This window comes from Choloepus didactylus, chromosome 2 (genome assembly GCF_015220235.1).
Source record: "Choloepus didactylus isolate mChoDid1 chromosome 2, mChoDid1.pri, whole genome shotgun sequence".
NCBI lineage: Eukaryota > Metazoa > Chordata > Mammalia > Pilosa > Megalonychidae > Choloepus > Choloepus didactylus.
The window spans coordinates 35,370,800-35,395,757 of NC_051308.1; the positions used below are offsets into that span (position 1 = coordinate 35,370,800).

Below are 24,958 nucleotides of genomic sequence, written 5' to 3' on the forward strand. Positions count from 1 at the left end.
CTGTGAGTCCATGGGCACCCAGGCTAGAAAACAAATGAGTGACAGACACCATCCGGTCTCCCTCCCTCAGGGCTTTGTTACAGGGTCAAGTGGGTCCAGCCTGGCTCCCGCTCCCTTAGGATAAATTCTCCTCCAGAGAATCCTTGGTTCCTCATGTTACTAGACTTCTAGAGTTCCTCTCTTCCTGATTCTTCCAAAAGGAGCATTTAAGTCCAGTTCTTTTAAGATAATGAAACACCAGCTATATTCTTCAATTATGTGTAAGGGAAATGTAAATATAAACTGTAAAAAACATGCTAAATCCAAGACCAAAAAATAGTCCTGATATGAAATCTAACTTTTAATTATCTTTGATGATAAAGTACCAATCAAAAGTCTTAAGATTGGGAAGGGGGAGGAAAAGCAAATGAAGTTTTCTAAGTGATACTGTTCACATAAGTAAAAAACACCCAATCCTAGGAATAAATCTAATGAAAGACGTCTCGGACTATACAAAGAAAATCACAAAAAATTACAGAGAAATTAAAGGACACCTATATATAAGTGGAGGGATGTGCCATATTCCTAGATAGGAAGATTCAATATTATAAAAATGTCATTTGTCCCCAGATTGTTCTACAGATTTAATGCAATTCCACTAAACATCTAAGCAAATTTTTGTGGAAATTCAGAAAATTATTCCTTGCTATATATGAAATGCAAAAGGCCAAGAATAGCCAAGACATTCTTGAAGAAGACAAAGTTGAAGACTTACCCTAACAGATGGTAAAACTTATTACAAAACTACAGCAATTAAATCCGCGTGGTATCAGCAAAACTTTTACAAATTAAAGCACAAAGACACATAGACAGACCAATGGAACAGAGCAGAGAGTTTAGAAACAGACCCACACATGCACAGTCAACTAATTTATGATAAAGGTATCACCGCAGGGCACAGAGGGAAGGATGGTCTTTTCAGTAAGATGCTAGGTCAACAGGATAGCCACGTGAAAAAGAAATGGGCCTTGACCTTTACCTCATACCAGTGACAAAATTCAATGCCAGAAGGAATAAAGACACACATGGGAAAGGCAAAACAGTGAAACTTCCAGAGGGTGACGTAAAATATCTTCATGCCCTTGAGGATATGGAATGACTTTTAAAATGGGTCACAAAAAGCACAAGCCATAAAGGGAACAATTGAGGAACTGGATTTCATTAACATTAAGAACTTCTGCTCATCAAGACATCATTAAGAAAGTGAAAGTAAACCACAGAATGGGAGAAGAAATTTGCAGAACATATATCCAGTGAAGAACTTGTATCCAGAGTATAGAAAGAATGCCACATATAAATAAGGAAAAGGCAACACAATTTTTAAAGGGGGTAGGGCAGATAACATGAAAAGGCACTTTATAAAAAAAAGAGTACACCAATGGCCAAAAAATTTGAAACAAAAGCTCCACATTAGTCATCAGAGAAATGCAAATTAAAACTACAATAAGAAACTACCAGGGTCCTGGTAAGACTCTATTTCATGACCCAGGTAGCGGTTTTACAAGTGTGTTCACTTGAAACAATGCATTGAGTTGTCCACTTAGGATTTGTGCACTCCTCTCTCAATAGAAAATGTTTAGTTTAAAAACAAAGAGACATAAGATGAGTCTCCCTGGCGCCATGGGACATGGATTCCGAGAATGAATCTGACCCTGGCATCGGGGGGTTGAGAATGCCTTTTTTGACCAAAAGGGGGAAAAGAAAGGCAACAAAATAAGGTTTCAGTGGCTAAAGATATTTCAAATAGCGTCAAAAGGCTGTCCTGGAGGTTACTCCTACACAAGCTTCTGCTAGATATGCCAAATGGCCACAGTATGATAAGCCCAAGTCAACAGCAGTTCTGAAAACCCTAAAGAATACCCGGTTCCCTATCTGAGACTCTATAAAAGTTTCACTCACTAAGTTTATTCTTTAGAAACTTAAATACTCCAGAGAGCTCCTATGCCAGGTAAATCTGCAAACCCAGAGGCAAGAGCCTCTTCAAAAACATCAACCAGATGTGTCCCCTTTTCCTATGATGTCAACACCCCATTTCAACATGAACAAGTTTGGGTGATAACTGCCTAGATATCCCTGAAGATGGGGAAAATGATTTAAATAGAGGAAGGGGTAGCAACAGGCAAAATGGAATTTAACAAAGGATTATGAATACTGAATCTCTATATAATTTTCTTTTTCTGAGTTGCTATGGTATTAGAACAGCTAGCTCCATAGCTACTTTTTAACTTGTAACTTGAAAGTTATCACCTTTCTGTATTTGTTATATTTCGCAATAAGGAAAAACTGAAACTATGGTACTGTAACTCATAACATTTTGGAAATTTCCTATATAATTACTCGTTAAATCGTACTTTGAAAGTTATTACCTTTTTGTATATGTTATATTTCCCAAAAAGGAAATAACTGAAACTGTGGAACTGTAACCCATAACATTCTTTGAAATTTGCTCTCTAACTACTTGTTGAATTGCACATGGAAAGTTATCATTTCTATGTAAATATGTTTTATTCCACAATAAAAAATGATTTTTAAAAAAGTACAATGAAAAATATCATCCTGTTTCAAATTCTCACCACTCTATTTACAGGTAATTAAAAGTTTAATGTATATAAGTTCTAAGGTTTATGTTGGAGAGATTTTCAAAAACATCTTATCGGAAATTGTATTTTCAGATTTAAAGTGATCTCACCTAGAAACAATTCTGCTTAAAGCATTTTAAATACCTTTGAAGCAACTGAAGAGCCTACTGAGAAGACACAATTTTTCCAAGTACTACTCCTAAAAGCTTGAATCTTTATCTAAAAATATTAATATTTAAATGAAAAAAAAATTGCTTGAACTAAATAACTGTACTTAAGGTGGTTACATAAGTGAATATCTTTGTTCTAAAGAAATGTACATAGAAGTATTAAGTGTTTAAGGAGCATGAAGTATACAACCTACTCTCAAAAGGTTAGAAAACAGGTAGAGAGATGATGGATAGATGGATGGATAGAATGACATGGCAAGATGTGGCAAAATGTTAAAAGTTGGTGGATCAGAGGATCTGGGTGGAGGGTATGTTAGAGTTCTCTGTGTGAGTTTTGTATTATTTTTGCAACTGTCCTGTAAGTTTGAAATTATTTTCAAATTAAAAATTTTTTAAAAAGAGAGGTAAGAAAAAATTGTATACTTAAAAGCGGTTAAAATGAGAAATTTTATATTGTATATATATTATCACAATAAAATTTTTTAAAAAAAACCATAGAACTTTACAACACAAAGAGTGAACTCTAAAGTAAACTATGGGCTACAGTTAATAATAAAATAATATTGGTTCATCAACTATAGCAAATGTACCACACTAATGCAAAATGTTAATATTAGGGAAAACTGCGTATGGTGGGGGGGGGCAACGCAGGAACTCTGTACTTTCTGCATGATTTCTCTGTAAACTTAAAACCACTCTAAAAAATAAAGTAAAAGGGAAAAAATGCAATGTTGGATGTTGGTTGTATCCTCCTATAAAGTAACTGTCAAAAAAACATTTATGAGACAGGTGAAGAAATTTGGACACTAACTACATATTTTATAGTAATTAAGGGATTATTAAATTTTTAGGTGTCATGATGGTACTGTGGCAACACTTTCAAAAAGTTTTTTTTTTTATCTTTTAGAGCTACACACTGACGTATAAACATATTATAAATAAAATAATATCTGGGATTTGTTTCAAAATAATCAGAAGAGAGATGATAGATAAAACAAGAATAGATGGAAAAAAAAAAAAAAAGATGGTGTTATCAGTCAGGGCTCTCCAGAGAAAGAAAAACAACAGGATATAAACATATATACAGAGAGAGAAACAGAGAGAGATTGACTTATTATAAGGAATTGGCTCAGATGATTGTGGGGGCTGGCAAGGAGGAATTCATAGGGCAGTCAGAGGTTAGAAATTCCAATGAGAGAGATGTTGAATTCTTGAACCTGAATTCTTTAGGCTAGAAACTAAGGATGGAGTAACGAGTGAAGGGTGTAGTCTTCAGGCAGAATTCCTTCTCATCTCTGGAACCCTCAGTTCCTACTGCTAAAACCTCCAAATAAATGGCTGAGGCCCTCCCACATTATGGAGGGTAACATCCTTTATTTAAGGTCAACTGATTGTAGATGCTAATTCTATCTACAAACTACATCCACAGTAACAACTGGGCTATTGTTTGACCAAATAAGTGGACACCATGACCTAACCAAGTTGACACACAAAATTAACCATCACAGGTCAATTGATGGCTCTTATAGCTGGATGGTAGGCACATAGGAATCACTGCATCATTCTCTATTTGTGTAGGCTTAAAATTTTATATAATAAAACTTTTTAAAAAGATAAAGCAAATCTAAGGTTTGATGCTGTCTTATCAGCGATTTATGACACCTCATTTCTATCCCTTCCAATATTATCAAATAATATTATATAGTGACAATGGTAAACATAAATATTGAACCCTTAGGTTATCAGGACCTCTAGAAATCATCTTGGCCATCCCCCCATTTTAAGCAGTACCACACCACAGACTACCAGAAACATAGGAGAACAGGGGAATCCAAGCCATGCCTGCATACTAACCATTTTGGGAGGCCTAGTGTGCCTATTATCAGAAAAGCAATTTAAAAATATTTATTAAAGATCCAGATAAGGCAGAGCAATCATTTACCTATATTCCTTGAGGGTATATGCCAACGTAAAATCTCTAGGTGACCTAGTTGCCCTCCCCAAAACAGCAGTCTTAACAGAAGTTTCTATGACCTTCCTGAGCTGTCCCTTCCTGTCTTGTCCCTAGACATTCCGCTTATGCTATCTAGCCTCATCTCATTTAGATATCTGTGGCTTCTTTTGCCGGCTGACCTGGCTAGAGTTGCTAATAAGTAAAGTAATCAAGTATTAATTACCATATAGATTAAGTCTGCTTCATTGTTATTCTAGAATCCTAGACTATTACAGGCCTACACAATTTAGAAACCCTTGTTAGAGCAATGCAAGTGGTTAAAAAATAAAACTAGCCAGGGCTTCTGACTCACAATGTGTCTCCCAGGCATCCCTCCAGGTTGTGGACCATTCCTACCTCACAGGGAAAGAAAATCCCTAAATTCTTTCCCCACTGGCCATTTCAAGGTGAAGCCCTATAAATCAATAAACTTCCAGGATACACCAGCTTAGTGCAAAAAAAATTTTTTTCTAGGCAAAAATCTCTTCTAGGCAATCCCTTCTAACCCTTCAACAAGGAAATTCATTTCTCCAAGAGTTTTCGGGAAGCCCCTATGATAGCTTCCGACGGAAAACCTTCCTAAATCTTTTAGTGCCCCTCATGGCTCACTTATCTACTAATTAGGCTGATGAAAATAAGCAAACTTCAAAGATGAGGGACGAAGGTTTAGGGCAAAGGGCAGAAGTTAACTTACAGGACTTGCTCCATTTCTTCTTTTTCCCTTAAAGAATTTAATACGTTAAGTATTTTTCAGATTCTAACACCTTTCATCTCTGAAAAGCAGTATTGTATAAGGGTTGAGCACACAGGCTCAGAAGTTTGTGCAACCCAGCTCTCTGACACACCAGCCATGTGACCTCAAGTTTTCTATGCTTGTTTATCACCTGTAAAATGAGGGTAATAATAGTGCATACCTCACAAAGTTGACGGGAAATTTTTAGAAGTACAGAGCATGGAAAGCACTTAGAACAATGCCTGGTCCATGGTAGGTGTTGGCTATTAGTATTATTTTATTATTATGGAAGCCCTAATGTGGACATGTGCCATGACAGGAAAGAATGGATAAGAACGGAAAGAGCAGACTCCAGGAAACAAAATGAAATGGATACTGCTACTGACACTATTGCTAAACCTTAAGAACACATCTTTACCTATGCCACAATACTTGTCAATAATTTGAGGGTAGACGTGTAGCAGGAAGATGGACATCCCTATTTTTCAGAAATACATAGAGAAAGGCTGCTCCCATGTCTCAGGATACAAATTCCATTATTATTAAGGAAATCAGCAAGTCAAGCAATTCAGCCAAGCACCTCTCCACTGGCTACAAGAAGCTAAGAACTACTGTCTTACTTTTTTCCTGTCAATGACTGGCATTCATGGGCTCATTCGATAAGCTTTTTTTATTTAAGCTTAGGCTAGTACAATGTTTAATGTTTGCCTATATATTTAGATATATTTATTAAAGATCACAATTTTAAAATAAAAATAATTAACAGAAGAATTCCAGGCATGCTTTCAACAATTTTTTTTAAACTCTGTGAATAAATATCTACTACAGTCTTTAAAATTTTTCATATTTAGAGGTCTAGCCATTAAATTATTACCTCGATAAGGGATAAGGGTATGCATAGTCAGAAAACATATTTTCTCAAAATAACTAGCATTTGGTCATTGCTAACAAGAATAATTGTGCTTCACCATTGAATATTATTTATTATCATAATGCCAGAGAGATGAACAGCACATATCAAATGGAGAGTAAGGAAGACTGCCCAAAGGGCCTGCTGTCTAGAGTCTATGTGAGAACTCCCCGGGCTATTAATTATTTATCTACTTTTCAAAGTTAATAAATAGGAATGTATTTTTGCCCTTTATTCCCCAGATGAATCTAACAAAATGAGACATGAGGTGGGGGAGGGGACAGAGACAGCAGTCAGAGAGTATAGGAAGTGCAGCTGACGGAAAGGAGGAAATTTTTTTAAAAACATTTAATTTTAATGAAATATGCACAGCAAAGCTTTAGCTGGCATATTTTTACTATGGTTAAGATCTCATGAATATTTTTATGGTTTTTGAATATACTTTAAAAAACATGAGTGCTTTAAAAATATAAAATATATTAATACCAAAAAACAAAAGATAAAAATTATTCATAATTTCACAACCCAAATAACCTGTTGAGACTTAAAAAAGACATACATGCAAACAATGAAGAAATATACAGAATGAAAATAAGAGCCTCCCTCCTCACCACCCCAAAGGTAAACTACTCAAATGTAAAGTACCACTTATGCCTTTCTGTCCTACCAGAAAAAACAACATATTCATAAATATGCATTTATTTAACCAAAATGAATCACATTATGCACACTGTTTTGTAATGTGCATTTTTTATTTACTAACATATCTTGGGTGATATTTGTATATCAGCACATGGCAGTTACCACATTCTTTTTGCTCTTACAAACAACGCTTTAGTATCTTTACACACTTAGCATAGTTTACATGCTTTTTTATTGTTTTTTTTAATGTGACCCTATCACCAAAGTAGGTGTAGCAAGTAAAAGCTACACCAAGCAGCCTACCCCCAGTTTGTGGTGGGAAGAGCAATCTCGTTTCCTCGGCTCATTTCAGTTCCTTTAGAAAATTTCCTGAGACATTCTTATTTACCCCAAATAGATCTCTAGAACAGCATGAGAAAGCCATGAGAAAAGGACTTCTTTCAGCTAAGAAGAAGGTGAATTCTTCTACCTGTTTCCTTCTGAGTGTCGAGGTCCCTGTGGCAAAGCAGTAGTCTGTTCTTGCACTTGGATCCACCTGGGGTACAATCCCTACCTGCCCTATCAGGAGTGCACTGAAAGCTCCTGGCATGAAAGGAACATTTGTAAGAGGGCAATAAACATGCATTGGAGAGATGTGTGTGGAATGACAGGTGAAAATGCCAATTACTGTGCCCTTCACTCTGTTACAAAGGTACTAGAAACACCACTCATGGAAGAACAGTAAGCATGAGGTTACAATTGTCTGCCCAGAGGTATACAGGAACAAAGCTGAGTGTCAGAGTTGGGACAAAAAAGTGATTATAGAGTCCACAGCTCAGATATACTAATATAAGAGAAACATTTTATATGCCTCAAATCCTTTTTGAAATGAGGGAGGATTTAAATTTTATTTTGAACTCTTTCAACATAGTATTTTTTAAAACATTATTATTACTATTATATTATTAACTATAGTTTATAGTTTTTATTAGGGTTCATCCTTCTGTTGTATTGTTCTATTCTGGTAACATATACAACCTAAAATTTCCCATTTTAACCACTTTCAAGCATACAATTCAGTGGTGTTCAATACACTCACAATGTTGTGCTACATCACCATCATTAATTACCAAAACTTTTCCATTACTCCATACAGGATCAACAGAGTATTTTTCCAAATACTTTTTTATATTCATTATTTCACGTGATCCACATATCAACTCCATGAGGCAGGCAGGCAGTGTCATTATCCCCGTTTAAAAGATGACATAACTGGGGGGCAGCAAAGTTAAATGACTCACACAAGTAAGTGTTCTGACTCCATGAACTGTGTTCTCCCAAGCCCACTCAAGTCCAGCAAGTTCAGCTTGTTCAGCTTGTCAATTTTAGAACGCAAAACAAAGAATATCTAGGATTGAAGCTAGAGATGTACATATAATATACCCCTCCCCAGGGACACCTGAGATCCTGAAAAGTTTCTCTTCCTAATAGGAACTTAATAAATGAATGTAGGTGCAGCTAAATACCAGGTTGAGAAACCAAGCTCAAACCTTGGTAGAAGAATAATAGAGTCTCACAAAAAGACTTTTATGATAATTTCATTTTAATTTTATTAAAAGCACCCATATTATCTTAGATTTTTAAAAATCTAGTAGTTCTTAATTTTTACAGCTAAGACACTGCCTTTTCCAGAGTTAGAGATCTGTCATTCATATATCCAACACCTATTTCTTGAGTTGCCTTCTTATTAGTCAGGACTGGCTTAGATGATTGTTTTTCAAACTTCTTTGACCAACAGAAAAAATATTTTACACTGTAAAACACATACACGTTTCTGACATTGAAACAAAAGTTTCACAAAAAAATAATCATCCCAATTGTGGGTGATTCACTTGGATATTTTCTATGCTTTTATACTGTTCCACTTCATTTTTTAAAATGCTAATTATGGCCTACAAAATTGATTTCATGATTCACAAATGGGTCATGACCCACAATCTGAAAAACACTGGCTTACATGAACAATACACGGATCCTGCCCTCCAGTAATTTATACACTAGTTGGGAGTCTCATATGTACATAGTTTGCAGACATCTTACAGTTGAAAAGTCCTTAGAGGTCACTTAGTTCAACCATCTACTCTGTTATTCATTCTACAGCATCCCTGACAAAGGGTGATACACCTGAAAGCCTTTGCTTGGATATCTGTAGGACAAGAAGTCACTTACTACTTGGAGCCTAGTACAGGGTTGACCATACAAAGACTTGTTAAACAATACAAAAACAAATTGAAAATGAAACAAATTCCTAAATATATACTCAATTTCTTTTTCCTAAAAGGCAATTCGGACCTTTATTCCTCAAGCCATCTTAGTCTTTTCTAGGAGGAGGGTAAAAAGGGGAAGGTAAACTAGGGAGACAGGGGTCTAAAAAGGTTCTTCTCTAATGACTCGAAGAAGGGGTCTTAGCAAATTAAATAACACTACAAGCAGCCTTCAAGATTGAGGGCCTAATAAATGATACTCACATGGACGGTTAGGAAGTTCTAAGTCAAGAAAGGTTCCCCTGAGGACGGCCAACATAAACTAAGCCTTGAAAGAATGACTGGAATTAGACAGGTAGAGAGAAGGTGGGAGGTTGTGATCAAAGACCCAGAGGAAGAAATGAGCGCAGCACATTTGGGGGACAATAAGGAAGGTTTCATGAAAAGGAACAGTGAGAGAGAAAGCCAAAAAGAAGACTGAGATCAATCTGTGGAGAACAAGACAGAATTTGGATTTTATCCTGTAGGTGCTAAGGTGTTACTGAAGGTTTCTGAGTGCACACAGAGAGTATTTCAGAATTACTAATCTGCACTAAAAAGACCCAGAGTCCAGACAATAGGTTCTCCAGCTGTGTTCTAGTAAAAACAAAAATGTGTGTGCATGTGGACATCATACATTCAGAATTCTAATAAGAGCAGTTTTGCTAACATAAAAAAAAAAAGAGAGGCTGGGATATTCATATTGAGTTTACACAGCAACGGAATCCAATTTCTTTTTCCTTTCATCCTTTTACTTTTGTTAAAAAAGTGTAAGCCTTATCTATAGCTACCACTAAGTGATTGTTTCCATTATAAAAGCTATAGACTTTATTCACAAGCTTGCCTTCAATGCTGCTATGGGCCTAATAAATTATTAAAAACCATTTTGCAAAAATTAAATTTTGTATAAATAATAATAACACCCTTTTAATAATAAGGTTGTCTGAAGTTAACATACAAACAAGGATCTCCAAAGGTGTTAACTGTCTAGTAATTCAGGCTCTACTGGATACAGTGATGGTGCCCTATGAACCTTAGTTAGAACTCAGGTCTGTATCAGGTGAATAAAAAACACTGTATGTGAGTCACCTTGCAGTTACAGCCACCACCTGGAAACATATTTAAGAGATGAGAACTACAAAGCTAAATCTCTGTAAGATCTTGCATTGGTCTTCCTGTTCCTTCTTTCAGTCTGAGGATCCACAGAGCTCAGGATTCTTAACTAATTTCTCATAAACATCATTTCTTATATTTCTAAATGTAAAAAGAACTGTCTCCAAAGGCCTCAAAGTTACTTTGAGTTATTAATACTGTAAGCTTTAGAGATCTAGGATGTGTTAATTGCATTTGTGTTCTTTTCCACAGGGAAACTACTTTAGAGATTTTTTTTTTAATTTCTGAGAAAATGTTTGTACATATTAGGTGTGTACGCTATCCACTGCATACATTTTAATAATTAAGATTCATGAGCATTGTTTGAAATAAAGTAGACCATTAGCAATGATCAAGATTCAACTCAGTTTTTGTTCCTGTATTTCTACATCCATATGGATGGGCAAATCACAGTGACATGGAAGCTTCACATTTCATGGAAAAATTCCAAGCCCAGATCTGACATGGATCATGATTCCTCCTCAGGATGCATATTTTGGGGCTACTGCTTGGTCTGTTTTATTGCTCCCTGAACTGGCAGTGACTCAAGAGGCAGGTGGAAGGGAGAAGGCAGTCCTGGGCAAGTCCTAAAAAAACTTGAAGCCCTTTCAGCAAAATCCTTCCCCTTCTCTATACACCCACAGCCTTTTTTGCTACTGTCTGTCCCCATCAGATATGCCCTTATAGACTATTTCACCTTCCCAGGGTGGAGCACAAAGTCTCCTCTGTTCATCATCTCAAAGCTCCTGGGTAAAGCAACTATGCGTCGCACTTAGTTGTGGAAATTCAAGTTTTTCCACACTGAAGTCAGGAGATTGCTAATCCTGGTTTTAGTCCCGGTACCCATCAACTGGGTCGACAAGGCCTACCACACCCCATGCCTTTAAATTCGTGTTAACAAAATCTCGCCACCTGCTGGACCCCATCTTCAGCCAGTGACTAAGAATGTTCGGTCCCTCCGCACATATTCCATGTCTAAGTCACACTAGTGTACACACACACACACACACACAACCACTCGCATGCAAACTCTGCCATCCTGTGCACTCCCGGCCTCAGAGGGCAGTTACAAACTTACTCCTCGCTGAGCCAGCCCCGCCAGGGCCTGGGGGAGAGGCCCGCGCGGGGCCAGGCCCCAGCTCCGGCTCTAGGTCGGGGTCGGGGTCGGGGTCGCAGTCCGACCCGGGCGGCGCGCGGGCCTCCTCCCCTAACACCCGGGCCTGCCCCCAGCGCACGTGCCGAGTGACAGGCCCCCTATAGGTTCCATACCTGCCACCGGAAGTGAGTGAGGAGGGCAGTATAGGCATTTCCTGTGACGCGAGCGCCTGGACTCCATTAGGCAGCAGCTGGGGGAAGAATCAACACACCAGGGAGCAGAGCGGAGCGGACCCGAGAACAGAGGCGGCAGCTGCCTCCGCTGCCGCCCGCCGCCCGCCGCCGCCACCGCCGGGGCTCAGCCCAGCGGCGAGCCCCGTGCCCCCGCAACCGCCCCGCGGCGCCCCCCAGCGCGACCCCCGGGCCGCGCACCCCGAGCTGCCTCCGGGAGGGGGGGGGGAAAGGGCCCGGATCCTCCTTCTCCCCCTCCTCCTCTACCTTCTCCTCTTACCCCCACCCCCTACCCTGAGCCCCTCTCTGTCTCTCCGCACCCCCTTCACCCCGACCCTCTCCCCGGCCCCCGCCTCCCCTCCCTCGTCTCGCCCCACCGGCTTCCCACCACGGCCTCTCTCGGCGAGGAAACTCTGGCCTCCGCTTCCTCCTCCTCCGACTCGGACACCGGCGGAGCCTCCCCGCCCCCGCGGAAGAAACCCCGAGCCTCGGCGGCGGAGGGAGCAGGAGAGCCTGGGGCTTCGGCAGGCAGAGCAGGCCTCTCCCCTCCGTCCTCGTCGTCCTCGTCCTCGTCGTCGTCCTCGTCCTCCTCCTCCTCCTCCTCCGTGGTGGTAGTGGTGGGACTCCCCCCGGCTGCTGCCCCTTCCGCCGCCGCTGCCGTCTCCCACCGAAGTAGCGGCCACAGCCTGGTCAGCAGCAGCATCATGCAGGCCAACGGGGCAGGAGGAGGAGGAGGAGGTGGTGGCGGCGGCGGTGGAGGAGGAGGGGGCGGCGGGGGCCAGGGACAGACCCAGGAACTCGCCTGCCTGTCGGCCCAGAACGGGGAGTCGTCCCCTTCGTCGTCGTCGTCCGCGGGGGACCTAGCCCACGCCAATGGGCTTCTGCCTTCCGCCCCCTCCGCCGCCAGCAACAATAGCAACAGCCTGAATGTCAATAACGGGGTCCCTGGCGGGGCGGCCGCCGCAGCCTCCGCCACCGTCACAGCTGCCTCTGCCACCACCGCGGCCTCCTCTTCCTTGGCCACCCCAGAACTGGGCAGCAGCCTCAAGAAGAAGAAGCGGCTCTCCCAGTCAGATGAGGATGTGATTAGGCTAATAGGACAGCACTTGAATGGCTTAGGGCTCAAGTAAGTATCCCTTACAGGCAGCTGGTGATGAACAGACCGAGGGATGGAGGCTGCAGGGAAAGAAGGGGGGGGGGGGGCGGTGTGCGGCGGCGGCGAGGAAAAAGCTCAATCAAAGGGGGAATTACTGCTGGGCACGCAGGGCCCATTACATAGGAGAATGCAGCTCAAACAGGCCAACCAGGGAGGAGAAGCTGACCTGAAGGAAAATAAGGGAGAATCAGTCAATCTGACAAATTGTGAGACAAGACAGGCGGTTGGGGGTGGGGGGTATAGAAAGTAAAAAGATTACTCCTCCTAACACACCTTCAGAGCTTAATTGTCTGTCAATAAAGACAGATGCAGGAGAGTGTGTCTCTGTATGTGTTGGGGGAGGGGTGGATTAGAGCTGGTGGGAATAATGAACCTTGGAGGATTTGTTCTTCAAGTACATCTTTGAGGCATCTTTATGGGACGCTTCACTGCCCCCAACCAGGATAGACAACAACCCAAGCAAACAGCCAATCAGGAAAGATAATCACCCACAAGTGTTTATGGGAACTTGATGGGCTGGGATAATTTGGAAAGAGGTTGTTGAATAAATCTGTTGGGAATAATAAAGTAAGATACCATGTTTATGTCACATAAAGGCCCTATGTGTGTACAAGAGGCCTAGCACTAACAAGCTTAAATCTCAATATCAAGGAGATGATGGCCTGCAAAAAGTACATCTGGTCTGGTGAATGATTTGTTTTTAAGTACAATTGGGTGGCCTAAAATAGGGTGATGATAGACACCGATCTTGACCAAAAACCAAAAAACCATCATTTTGTATACACACAAAGAAAAGCTAAAGGGGTGGAAAGTAAGATTGATGGGAATGCCAAGGAGCCCAATGGAGGAGGTGGGTGAGGCAGAACCAGAATGAGACTATAGAAAACACATGCTACAGTCAGAGTTCCCTGGCTTCAAAGCTTAGATTAAAGTAAGCTCATAAGCTAGCCAATGTGTAGTTTTGAGTTTATAGATTTGTTTAGGGGCAAAATAGCACTTTTTAAAAGTGGCCTGAGTATTTTGATTTTCAGGCAGATCATTGCATTGCTTAACTGAAAAATAAAGAGCTGAATAAGAAAGCATTGGAAAATATATAAGACTGAAAAATGGGGATTCTTAGATATCAAAATATCTGAGGAAAGAAACAGCATTCGATGAACCTTTTAAGCTCTGAAGGAGGCATATAATCATAGGAAGATTTTATTCCCTAAGGAAATGGATTAGTATGAAAACATTTTGTAAATGCTAACAGAACCTATTACTGAGACAAGAAGCAAGCTGACAGCCGCAGGAGGAAATAACTCGTGACTGCTTGGAACCTACACCATAGTAAATTTGCTATTTTTAGTACAGAGAGAAAGGGAATGATTTTTTATGCTGGATATATTTTAATTTTAAAGATTGACCTGGTAGAACTTCTGTGCAACCATAAAGTCGAGGTGTAAGGCTCTTACCTAACACAGGTCAAATCTATCACCTTGTATGGAGCAAATGATTTTTCTCTTTTTCAATGTAGTAAAATGGTCAGTATGTAGATCCTGATTTTTCATTTGACCAACCAGTTGGTTACAACACATTTTTAGATATTTTATATTTCGCTAAACTGAGGCATTAAATGGCAAACTGGGAAGAATTGATTCTGTTTCTTGATCTGAGAAAGGTTTTTGACTTGACTAGATGTAACTGTAGGTGGCAGTTTAAAAAACAACCCATCGAGGGGTTTTCATAGACATTAGTTTATTTGGAAGAGTAAAACCCTAAAGTTGGTCAGGTCTTTTTTACACTGTATCTCTCCTGCAGCCAGACTGTTGATCTCCTCATGCAAGAGTCAGGATGTCGTTTAGAACATCCTTCTGCTACCAAATTCCGAAATCATGTCATGGAAGGAGACTGGGATAAGGTAAAGTAGGGCATATAGAGCTGAGTGACTGCTGCTAAAATTATATATTTGATGTACATTTTGTGACATTTCTGTTTTTCTTTTATACCAATTTTTGCAGGCAGAAAATGACCTGAATGAACTAAAGCCTTTAGTGCATTCTCCTCATGCTATTGTGGTAAGAGGCGCACTTGAAATCTCTCAAACGTTGTTGGGAATAATTGTGGTAAATACACTTTCATTCTTAGTTTCACATTTATGCTTGTTTTAGTAGGTTATTGATAACTCTAGGTTTCTGCCTCTTATAAAAGAATTTTATATACATAAATTTGTAAACAAGGATCAGTGTTTGTGTTTTAAAGTTTGAGCTTTGTGATTTTAAAGTCATACTGTGTATCATTTAAATCTAGTTTGTAAGTTAAGTTCCACAAAAATTATATTAAAAGATATTCAAACTTGATTTAATGGTTCTAATATTTATAGAGTCAAGGATAAATTATTATATTAGTTAAAATACTGAGTGTGCTGGTGAAGAGAAAATGTGTTTGGCATACGTATATACATACAGCCTTAAGTAGCTAATGCGTTATATTTTTTTAAATATCTGGCAATTACAGTTAATTCACACCAACTCCATTGGTGTGCTCACCATTTTCCATTCTTGCATTCCAGTTGTGTGAATTGAGTGTCAAAGTTTGTATATTGTGTGTCACTCTGGTGGAGGTTTTGTATGCAGATTTGACCATTGGGCTTTGCTTGCTGGCCTTATTTTCCAGACACGATCAATTTAGTAGTTTAACCTGTTAAGTCTGTTTCATAGATGTTAATGAATCTTTTCTACTGATGGACTTTAATTCTCTGGTAGATGTTGATGAGGGAGAAGAGGGGTTAAGTCTTTCCTAAGTTTTTTGTGATTGGAAACCATGAAGAATCAGCTGCTGGCTGCTGGCTTTTTAACTTCTAGCTGATTCATTTGTTGTCAAAAGCAGTTTCCTGTCTGGTGGGGGAGGGAGGAAGGCAAATAGGAAGTAAAGTAGGGAAAACAGCTGTTCGTTAAATATTAGTAAATGACTTATATTTTTTTTTTAATTGGGTCTCTTAATTAATCTCTTCTGCCTTTGTCTGTCAATCTAATAGCAACTTCGAGTTTGTTTGGCTTTTTGGAATCTTTTTACAAAAGAGTTTTCAAATTCTATATATAATTCTATACAAAACTATAATCCTAGAGAATGGCCTTCAGATGAGTTAAAGATGAACTTCATAAAGTTCATACTAGTATGAACAAACATGGATTCATTTAAATCGATAATATAGTATATTTTTACTCTTTTGAATAATTAAAATATTAAAATTTAAAATTTATTATTGAATCAGATGATTGATAATAAAGTAACTTATGGAATAATTAATTCCATGGTAAATTTTTAAAATGAAAACACAGAAGTTAAAGCAGCTAAATATCTATATTTGCAGGGATTGCAAGTTTTTTAGTCACTAAATTTTCCCCAATTGGTATGTCTGGGTTGGGGAGAAAAAAAAAAAAACTAAGTGCATTTAATTGGGCAGCTTTTCATAAATTGTTAGTGCTCTAACTGAATGGAAGTTGACCTGAAAATAAAGACAATTAAATGTCCAAAATGAGATTTAGTGTTCCTTTTCCTTTGGGCAAGTTAGCACTGCTTGTGTGATGATAGAGAACTTGCCTATGGACTATTTTTAAATGTGTGTGATTTAGAGAATTGTTTTCTTTTTTAAGCTTCACTCAAATTATATATGTAATTTGATAGTAAAACTTTTAATAGGCTCACTTCCTATTTTTTTCGTTTGTCTATAGTAATTTGAGACTTCTGTATTGAATTTAGATTTTGACTGTCTCATTAGAAACCTTCATTGGAGACAACATGTAAACTGAAGAAAGGTAGTTGTAGATAATAAGGAGGAATCCTTTCTTTATGCAGCCTGTTCTGTCTATAGAACATTCTAGGATCTAATAAAAGATGAAGATTAAATCTCTGGCTGAGCCTCACACCATCAAACTGTTTAGGTATTTATACAAAGAAAGGGGTTCCAACTTTATCTCACTTTAAGCATTGATGAATCAATTGCTTTTAAAGATTCAGTTCAGCATTTTTTGAAGTTGCCCTTCACCTTTCTGTGTTTAGAGTTACTCCTGTCTCCCATGTCATTCCCAGAAAAAAATAATCTAATGTAAACTTAAACTTATATTTTAGAAGATAATATTTGCATTTTTTAATTTAATTTTTTGTTTGCATACCCAGACACATTTGATGACTTAGTCTAGACTAAAATTGCATTTTATTTTTAAAATCTAAATGTTTTTATTGACCCATTTCACAACTTAACATCCCTTCTCATTTTTAATGGTCTCCTATCAAATGATACTACGAATAGCAGAATTTACTCGAGATTTTGGAAGCTAAACTCATGAATCAACATTTTTTAGTTTGGGTTCAAATATGAACTGGCCCTGTTGGGAATTTGTGTGGGTTTTAAGACCAATAATTTCGGAAACTTATATGTCTAAAAATGTTGATTATTTATTTTTTAATACAATAGAAATAAGCTTAACAAAAGTGTTCAGATATCAGAAATTAAAATATTTTAAAGTTAAATAAGGAGTTTTGAAGCCATGTTTTAAATATAATTAATTTCCCCTTTCCTCTAAGTCATGATCTAATTGATATAACTTTACTATAACTTTACTCCAGAATTAGTCAGAACCACCATTACTAAGTTAGCTAGGAGGCCTCCCTCGATAACCAGATTTCCTGTACGTAACTTCTGTATTTTTCTCTCACATTGCGTTCAGTCTTACAGTATGGAAGTAAAGAATAAAGCAATCCAAGTATTGGCGGGTGGGGGGCAGCAGCAGCATTAACAGTGTAAAACAGTCTTTCAAGTAATCTTTCTCACTTAGCAATTTCAAGTTTTTCTTGAATATTAGAACAGAGAAGGAAATATTGCTGGACCCAAAGATATTGTAAAAGCACCGGAGACCAGAAGTAATCCTTAGATAGGTCTAGTTAGGTATTGGGGAAGGATAAAGGAAAGTTTATTTCCTTAACCTGTTTCTTTCTTAATCATGATCTTTTTCAAGTTCATCATCTTTTAAAAAATAACCATCGGTAGAGCCCTGTCCCCACCTCAGCAACTTCAGTTTTGCCTGATGTTAAAATTTCTTCTGTAAATAATTAACATCACTTACGAATTTAAAGGTCTTTATTTTCTTGAAATGACATTTACATTTTTGTGCTTTAAATATTAGGGTATAAAATACAGTTTTAGTCCCTATCTTTATATGTCAAATACTTGAGTTGCTGAACTGATTTTTAGGAGAATAAACATTTTCTCTCTCAACCAAATCTCTAGCTGTACTTGACCAGCAGCGGGTTGTCAGGAATACCAGGATTTCATATTTGTTTGAGGATATTCTTTGTCTTAATCTGGATAAAGTGACTCAGAGATACTATTGTCCTGCTTTCATAGCATTCCCTGTATATACAGAAAAATGTGTTTATATTGGCTTTTCTCCTTCTACCTCTGCCCCATAGAAATACAGAAAATAAGGGGGAAGTAGCATTTGGGGCACCATACCTACACACATTGGAATGAGGGGAAGAGATCTAAAAAGGACTTAATGGTTGATACAAAAAAAAAAAAAAAAAAAAAGCCCTGAATTTTAAAAAATTCCCCCAAAATACCCAATTGCTAGAAAAATTTAGTCAAGAAATTGAATAGACATGCTGGCCTGTTCATATGGCATTTAAATTTAAAAGTTCTATAATAAATATTCTCAAACTTGAGTCAAAAATATAAAGGAAAACTTTAACAATATATTGATAAATAGAAATATATGAGCCCTCCATTTCACAAAGAATTGAAGTTTTTTTTTCCATAAGATAAAATGGTGAGACTATCCAGTATAATTTCAAATATGAAATCCTTTGATTTTAGATTTTTTTGTGTCTTTTTGGTTTTTTAGTTGTTGTCCCCCTTCCCATCAGATAGACATCAAATATTTTTTAATTGGCATATAAAGGTTAACTTCAGGCTACATATACAGTAATATACTTTTCAGGGCATCTGATAATTTATTTCTGAAACTTTCTTTAGTCAGTCTGACTTGATGTATAAAATTTGGTAAGTGTAATTTTTCTAGTTTATAGGAGCTTCTTTCATAGTTTTAAAGTTTTTCTGTTATTGGTCTTTAGCTGTAGATTTAAGATGAAATTATTACCAAAACATAAGCAATATATCTTATAAAGGACATTTAAGTATATGCCTAACTTTTATTAGAAGGCTTATTTTTATTTACTTTGTCTAGAAACCATTTTTATAAGCTCATAGTTTGTGTCTGTCTTCTAAATACTCCTTACTCAGAAAATCTTGTAGAGCAATTCATTAATTCAATAAATAGTAATTTCTCCACACCTTTTTGTGACAGCAATATTTTTTTTTAGTGTTTTTAAAGTAAGCATTTTGCTGTAGAAGAAAATGCTGTCATTTGCATTTTTATTTTAAATGAATTTGAGATCTTTACCACTGTATTCCTTGGAGTCTCTGAATGTGATTAAGATTTGCTACTTACTTTCAAAAAGTAGTTGAAAAAGCCACATCAGTTTGGTTGATCAAGCACCACAAGTAGCAAATATGATGAAAGGGTCCCTCCAAGCCGAGGTCATTAATTAGGTTTAAGGTTTAAAAGAAATTCAAACTTGATGGTCATAGACTGTTCTTATCCCATCTCTTCTCTCTAGCAAAAAGCTGCTATGATTATGATGATCACTTTCAAGTTAAAAGTAAAATAATAGAATAACATTAAAAAGTATTAAAACCAAACATTTCAGAAAAATAAACTAAATGTGAAAGTGCTTCACAATAAACAGGAAATGGTTTCTCCTTATGGGGAAAAAAAGCTGATGGTAATTGTGCTTCATAGTTAAATGCATCAGTGAACAGACTATTACAAATGAACAAATACTGCATCTTTCTAAAGATCTATAAGTTCAGCCTTCTAATGTAGGCATCCCTTTATAGCATCTTACAAGTGTGGGTCCATCAAAGCTTATTCTTTTCCACTTCAGTCATTGGGAACTCAGAACTTTGCAAATCAATCTCTAGTCCATTTGTTGGACAGTGCTTCTTACTTTTGATAAGCCAAAAACTGACACATTGTGACCTTTACCCAGTGACTCAAGTTCTGCTTTCTGGTCTACTTAGTCCCTCTTTTACACTGTGGCTTTTAAATAATCCCCCCCATCCCCCCATTAACTGGGTTTTCTTCCAACTTTTCAACCTTTGTTACATAATACCCCCCCATGCCCCATTATAAAACTCAGACTTTTGAAAAGCAAATTTAAAATACTTGAAATGGTTCTAAGTTTTCATACAACGAATAAAATTCAAAATGATTGTTTTGAGGTCACAATTTATTTTTTCCTGTTTATTCCTTGGTCACCTATGATGTTGTCTGATTTTAGATTATTTTTTCAAAGTAGAGTTTTATTAAGATGTGGAATTAAACAAAGTCATATTTAATCTACTATGACTATTAAACCAAAATATTTTGAGTCATCTTGAAGCTTATAAAAGTTATTTTCAAAGGGCATAGTAGAATGGTTTCTACTGTTCTGTTTAGGCACAAACATTTTCTGAAACTTCCATCAACTTTTTTCCCCTGACTGCTGCTTTCTGTCATGTCAGAGGATGAAGTTTTTGCTGCTGCAGCAGAAGTACCTGGAATACTTGGAGGATGGCAAGGTCCTGGAGGCCCTTCAGGTTCTACGCTGTGAATTGACGCCACTGAAATACAATACAGAGCGCATTCATGTTCTTAGCGGGTAAGAAAGCATATTTCTTAGACTCCAAGTTGGTAAGGGCTGCCATTTTTATAAAGGTTACCTTTCCAAAGTTATATTTCCTTAACATTGTTCCAAGATACAAATATTTAAATATTGCCAAATTCTTAGGTAGTCTTTGTCTAGGTAAATTCACTTATATATATATATATATAGACTATTTTTGTCATCCTCGGAAGCTTTTGTGGAAGGATAGAGATATTAAGTGGGTGAAAGAGAGAAGAAATGTGTGTAATGGGCATCTCAATTATTTTCGAAACAAAATTCTTGATTCCAGTTGTACCTCTACTCCCTCCCACCCCCATAGACCTGTTCCTTCTGTAGTTTTTCACATCTCAATAAATGGCAACACCTTAGACCCAGTTGCTCACACTTAAACTTCATCTTAGTTTTTTATCTTTTAACTTTGACATGTATTGGCCTAACTCAGAATCCCAAATTTGTCCATTTCTCTCTATCTCCACAATTTCCATTCTATTTAAGCCACAGACATCTCTTAGTATATTATAGTAGCCTCCTAGCTGTTCTCACTGACTTCATTCTTGCTCCCTCAACAATGCATATTTTGCACAGGAGCCAAAGAAGCACGTAATATAAAATCATAAATTAAATCATTTACTCTGTTGCTTAAAAAATTCCACTGGCTTTCCAGCATACTTAACATAAAATCCAAAATCTCTATGTGGGCCCACAAAGTACCTGATTCTTTTCTGCCATCTTTTGTTCCTTCTGTTCCTTAACTAGCCAAGCTTCAAGGCATTTGTACTACTGGTTGACTCTGTCTTAAGTGCTTTCCCCCATTTTTTTTTTCCTTGCATTTTTATTGAGATAGAGTCACATACCATACCATCATCCAGAATTACAATCAGTTGTTCACAGTATCATCATATAGTTGTGCGTTCATCACCACAGTCAATTTTTGAACATTTTCATTACTCCAGAAAGAAAAATAAGAAGGAAAAAGTAAAAATAAAAAGGAATACCCAAAACAACCCATCCCTCCCACCCCCATTATTCATTTACCACCTCCCCCTTTGCTTCTAATTGCTCAGGTCACAACCTTAAATACCCTCTCCTCAGACCACCCTGTGTAATTAGAGTTCTGCTGAGAAGTCTGTCACTTTACTCTGTTTTCAAATTCTGTTCTTTATTGCATTACATGATATGGCCCCAGCGTCTAGAACAGTATCTGACGCATAATGAATTTTCAGAATACAAAATAATTCATTTTGCAGATATGGAAACCGAACCTCAGAGAAATTAAGTGACCTGCCCAAGATTTAGCTAATAAATCAGAGCTGAGATTCAAATCTTCTTTGATTCCGAAGTCATTGGTCTTTACCCACCACAACATCCTCTGAAATAGTCAAAATTTTGCTGGATATTTTAATATTGTAGCTAACAAATTACCTTGTTCTGCTTACCTTTTTTATAAGGCGTCTGATTCTTTACCACTATCTTTCATGTGATGAAATATTTCCTCCTGCTGTTAACAGAAGGAAATATTCCCTTTTTATACACTCGATTTTTTTAGAGGACTTATGGGTTTATAGAAGAATTAATGCAGGAAGTACATAGTTCCTGTATACCCCATCCCACCATACACACACAGTTTTTCCTATTATTTACATTTAGCATTAGTGTGGTACATTTGTTGCAGTTGATGAACCAGTATTATTAGAATTATACTATTGACTGGAGTCCATGGTTTATATTAGGGCTCTGTGTTATATGGTTCTTTGGATTTTTTTGTTTTTATGGGAATAGCATAAACAAAATAAAATTTCTCATTTTAGCTACTTTAAAGTATACAATTCAGGGATATTAATTACATCCACAATGTTATACTGAACATATAATTTTTCATATAGTTTTTATTTTAAAATGAATTTCATCCCCTGAATTTTTCACATAAGGAAATGGGTGTGACCACAAGATGTACAGCTGGGATCAGAAGACAGGATTTTTTTACTCCAGTCCAGTTATACCATGTGACTTTCCATAAGCATTCACTCATTTGAAACCTTGGCTTAAGGTGTATTTTCAAAAGAGCCCAGAAGCTTTCATAACACTTTTTTGCAAAATTTTTAAAGTGAACATTTTTCTGTATAATTATTGATAATTTTATTCCCAAAAAGTTAATTTGGAAACCAAAAATTTTTACAATATCCAATTTTTTAAAAGTGTTTTAAGTCTAATTATTCATATTAAAAAAAGAAAAAAATTCTCATCAGCTCAGGCAATATTTATTTACTAAATAGCAAGAGAGTGAGAAGTTCTGCTGTTGGATTAAGAGGTTTTTAAATCATTTAGACTCCAAGTGAAGTAATGCTTTATTCAGTTAAAAAAAAAAAAGAGGGATGATACTCATGTTAGATGAGAGGTTTCTTAGATTATCACTTAATTGAGTTCTATTGTGTACTAGATAGCAAGCCAAGTATTTAACATACTTCATCTCATTTAATCCTTACTACCCTTTTTAATACCCTTTTTACAAGTGAGAAAAACTGATCTGTCTGATGAATTACCAGACAAAATAACAGGAGAGTTATTTATCAGGCCTCATCTCCATGCTTGAATAATGCCTTTACTTCTTTTACTTACAAATAGTAATAAAGCAGTTCCCAGATTTTATGCTCTGGGGTCTCAGTACCTTTCACAGAATGATAATTACGAGTATGATTATCCAATTATACTATTTCTTGACTGACATTTATGATAAATTCATGAAGGTATATTGTTTCTGTTTGATTAACTTTGTATAAATATCTTTGAAGGTTTTTTGAGGTATTTTGTTTGTTTTACTATTGAGAAGCAGTTTAGTTAGCATAGTGGTTAATAGCAGGTTCTAGAGCTAGAATGTCTGGGTTAATATCTCTATTTTGCCTCTTATTATATAACCCTAGGCAAGTTACTTAAGTGCCTGTGGTTTGGTCCTTATTTATAAAAATAGAATAATAACAGGGCTGATTCATACAGAATTGTTATGAAGATTAAATGAAGTAATACATTGAGTGCTAAGTCTGGCATGCAATAAAGTCTACAATATGTTTAATATAAACAGTAACATAAGAATATATCTTAACAGATAATATGACTAATACTATGTATATATGTTGGCCATTTTTTTATATTGAATTTTATTAATTATATCCAGGTGCCAGGTTGTATTAATGAATTGGGTCCATTGTAGAAGTTTCTTCTTGATATGTATTTCTTAAGAACTCAATACATAAAATATAATCAATATTTTCCAGTTATGTTTATTCCAAAGAAGAGTCTGATATTTGTTGCTTCCTTTGGGATATCTTTAGGTATCTGATGTGTAGCCATGCAGAGGACCTACGTGCAAAAGCAGAATGGGAAGGCAAAGGGACAGCTTCTCGATCCAAACTGTTGGACAAACTTCAGAGTAAGAATCTTTAATTTTTTATGTTTTCTGTGTTTTCTCTTAGATTAGAAATAGATATTATGAATCAGTTAGGAGGACTCCTATCTAAACATACTTTTATTGAGTTGTTATAGTGGGGATGGAGAGAGGAGTCCATTAAGAGGCCCTTTAAACCAAAGTTTTCAAACTGCCATGGAATCTTAAGCTAACCTTGGGAGTCGGTGAGCATGTACCGGTCCCAGAGCAGTTCTCCTTTTATTGGTTTTATTTAGTAGTCCTCCACCTAAGATTTGTTTGCAGGGAGAAATACTGTGGCTAGAGAGAAACATGAATAAACCACAGCTTTAAGTAAGAAGTGTTTTAAATATTTTGTTGATCTCAATAGTAAGGCACAGATATTTTTAGATAAATAGTTTCAGTCTCCCCCAAAATACATAACTTCCAAATTAGGGGTTTCATTTTTACCACATATTTATATTTTTAAAAGAAAAACCTTCCCCTCTTTGGTCAAATCATATTATTCTACAGTTTTCATGTTGAGGTGGAAGCGAAAATCCTAAGAATCAGAAAACCATGTGATTGGGGAAACATAAAGATTACATTGGTATTGATATCAAACAGTACTTATTCCCTGAGTTGCCAGTTTTCTTTGATTAGGAACGATTTGATGGAGCCTGGAACTTGACTTGTTCCAGCATTTTGGGCTTGCTCTTTGTTAAGTGGAGCTTTTAGTGGTGATCAGTCTCCTTCTGGTACATAGTCATCTTTAGATTTTTTTCTTCTTCTCTCTTTTTTTTTTCTTTTCTAGACATTCTACATACAAAATA

At 37.0% G+C, this 24,958-nt stretch overlaps 1 protein-coding gene and 1 pseudogene across 3 annotated transcripts in view; one reads left to right on the plus strand and one right to left on the minus strand.

The window, feature by feature from the left end:
• Window positions 1-11,755, minus strand: part of LOC119524361 — a 52,084-nt pseudogene extending 40,329 nt beyond the window's left edge.
• A 336-nt stretch (window positions 11,756-12,091) lies between these two features.
• The window catches only part of WDR26 (WD repeat domain 26), a 36,436-nt gene continuing 23,569 nt past the window's right edge, over window positions 12,092-24,958 (plus strand). Inside the window, exons 1-5 of one of the 3 annotated variants that reach the window (XM_037822932.1) lie at window positions 12,092-12,952; window positions 14,783-14,882; window positions 14,983-15,087; window positions 20,586-20,722; window positions 24,055-24,152. In XM_037822932.1, coding sequence (XP_037678860.1) covers window positions 12,531-12,952; window positions 14,783-14,882; window positions 14,983-15,087; window positions 20,586-20,722; window positions 24,055-24,152 — 862 coding nt within the window. In that variant the 5' untranslated portion in view covers window positions 12,092-12,530. The remainder of the gene's footprint in view (window positions 12,953-14,782; window positions 14,883-14,982; window positions 15,088-20,585; window positions 20,723-24,054; window positions 24,153-24,958) is intronic. The other 2 variants (XM_037822930.1, XM_037822935.1) reach the window with 2 other exon arrangements.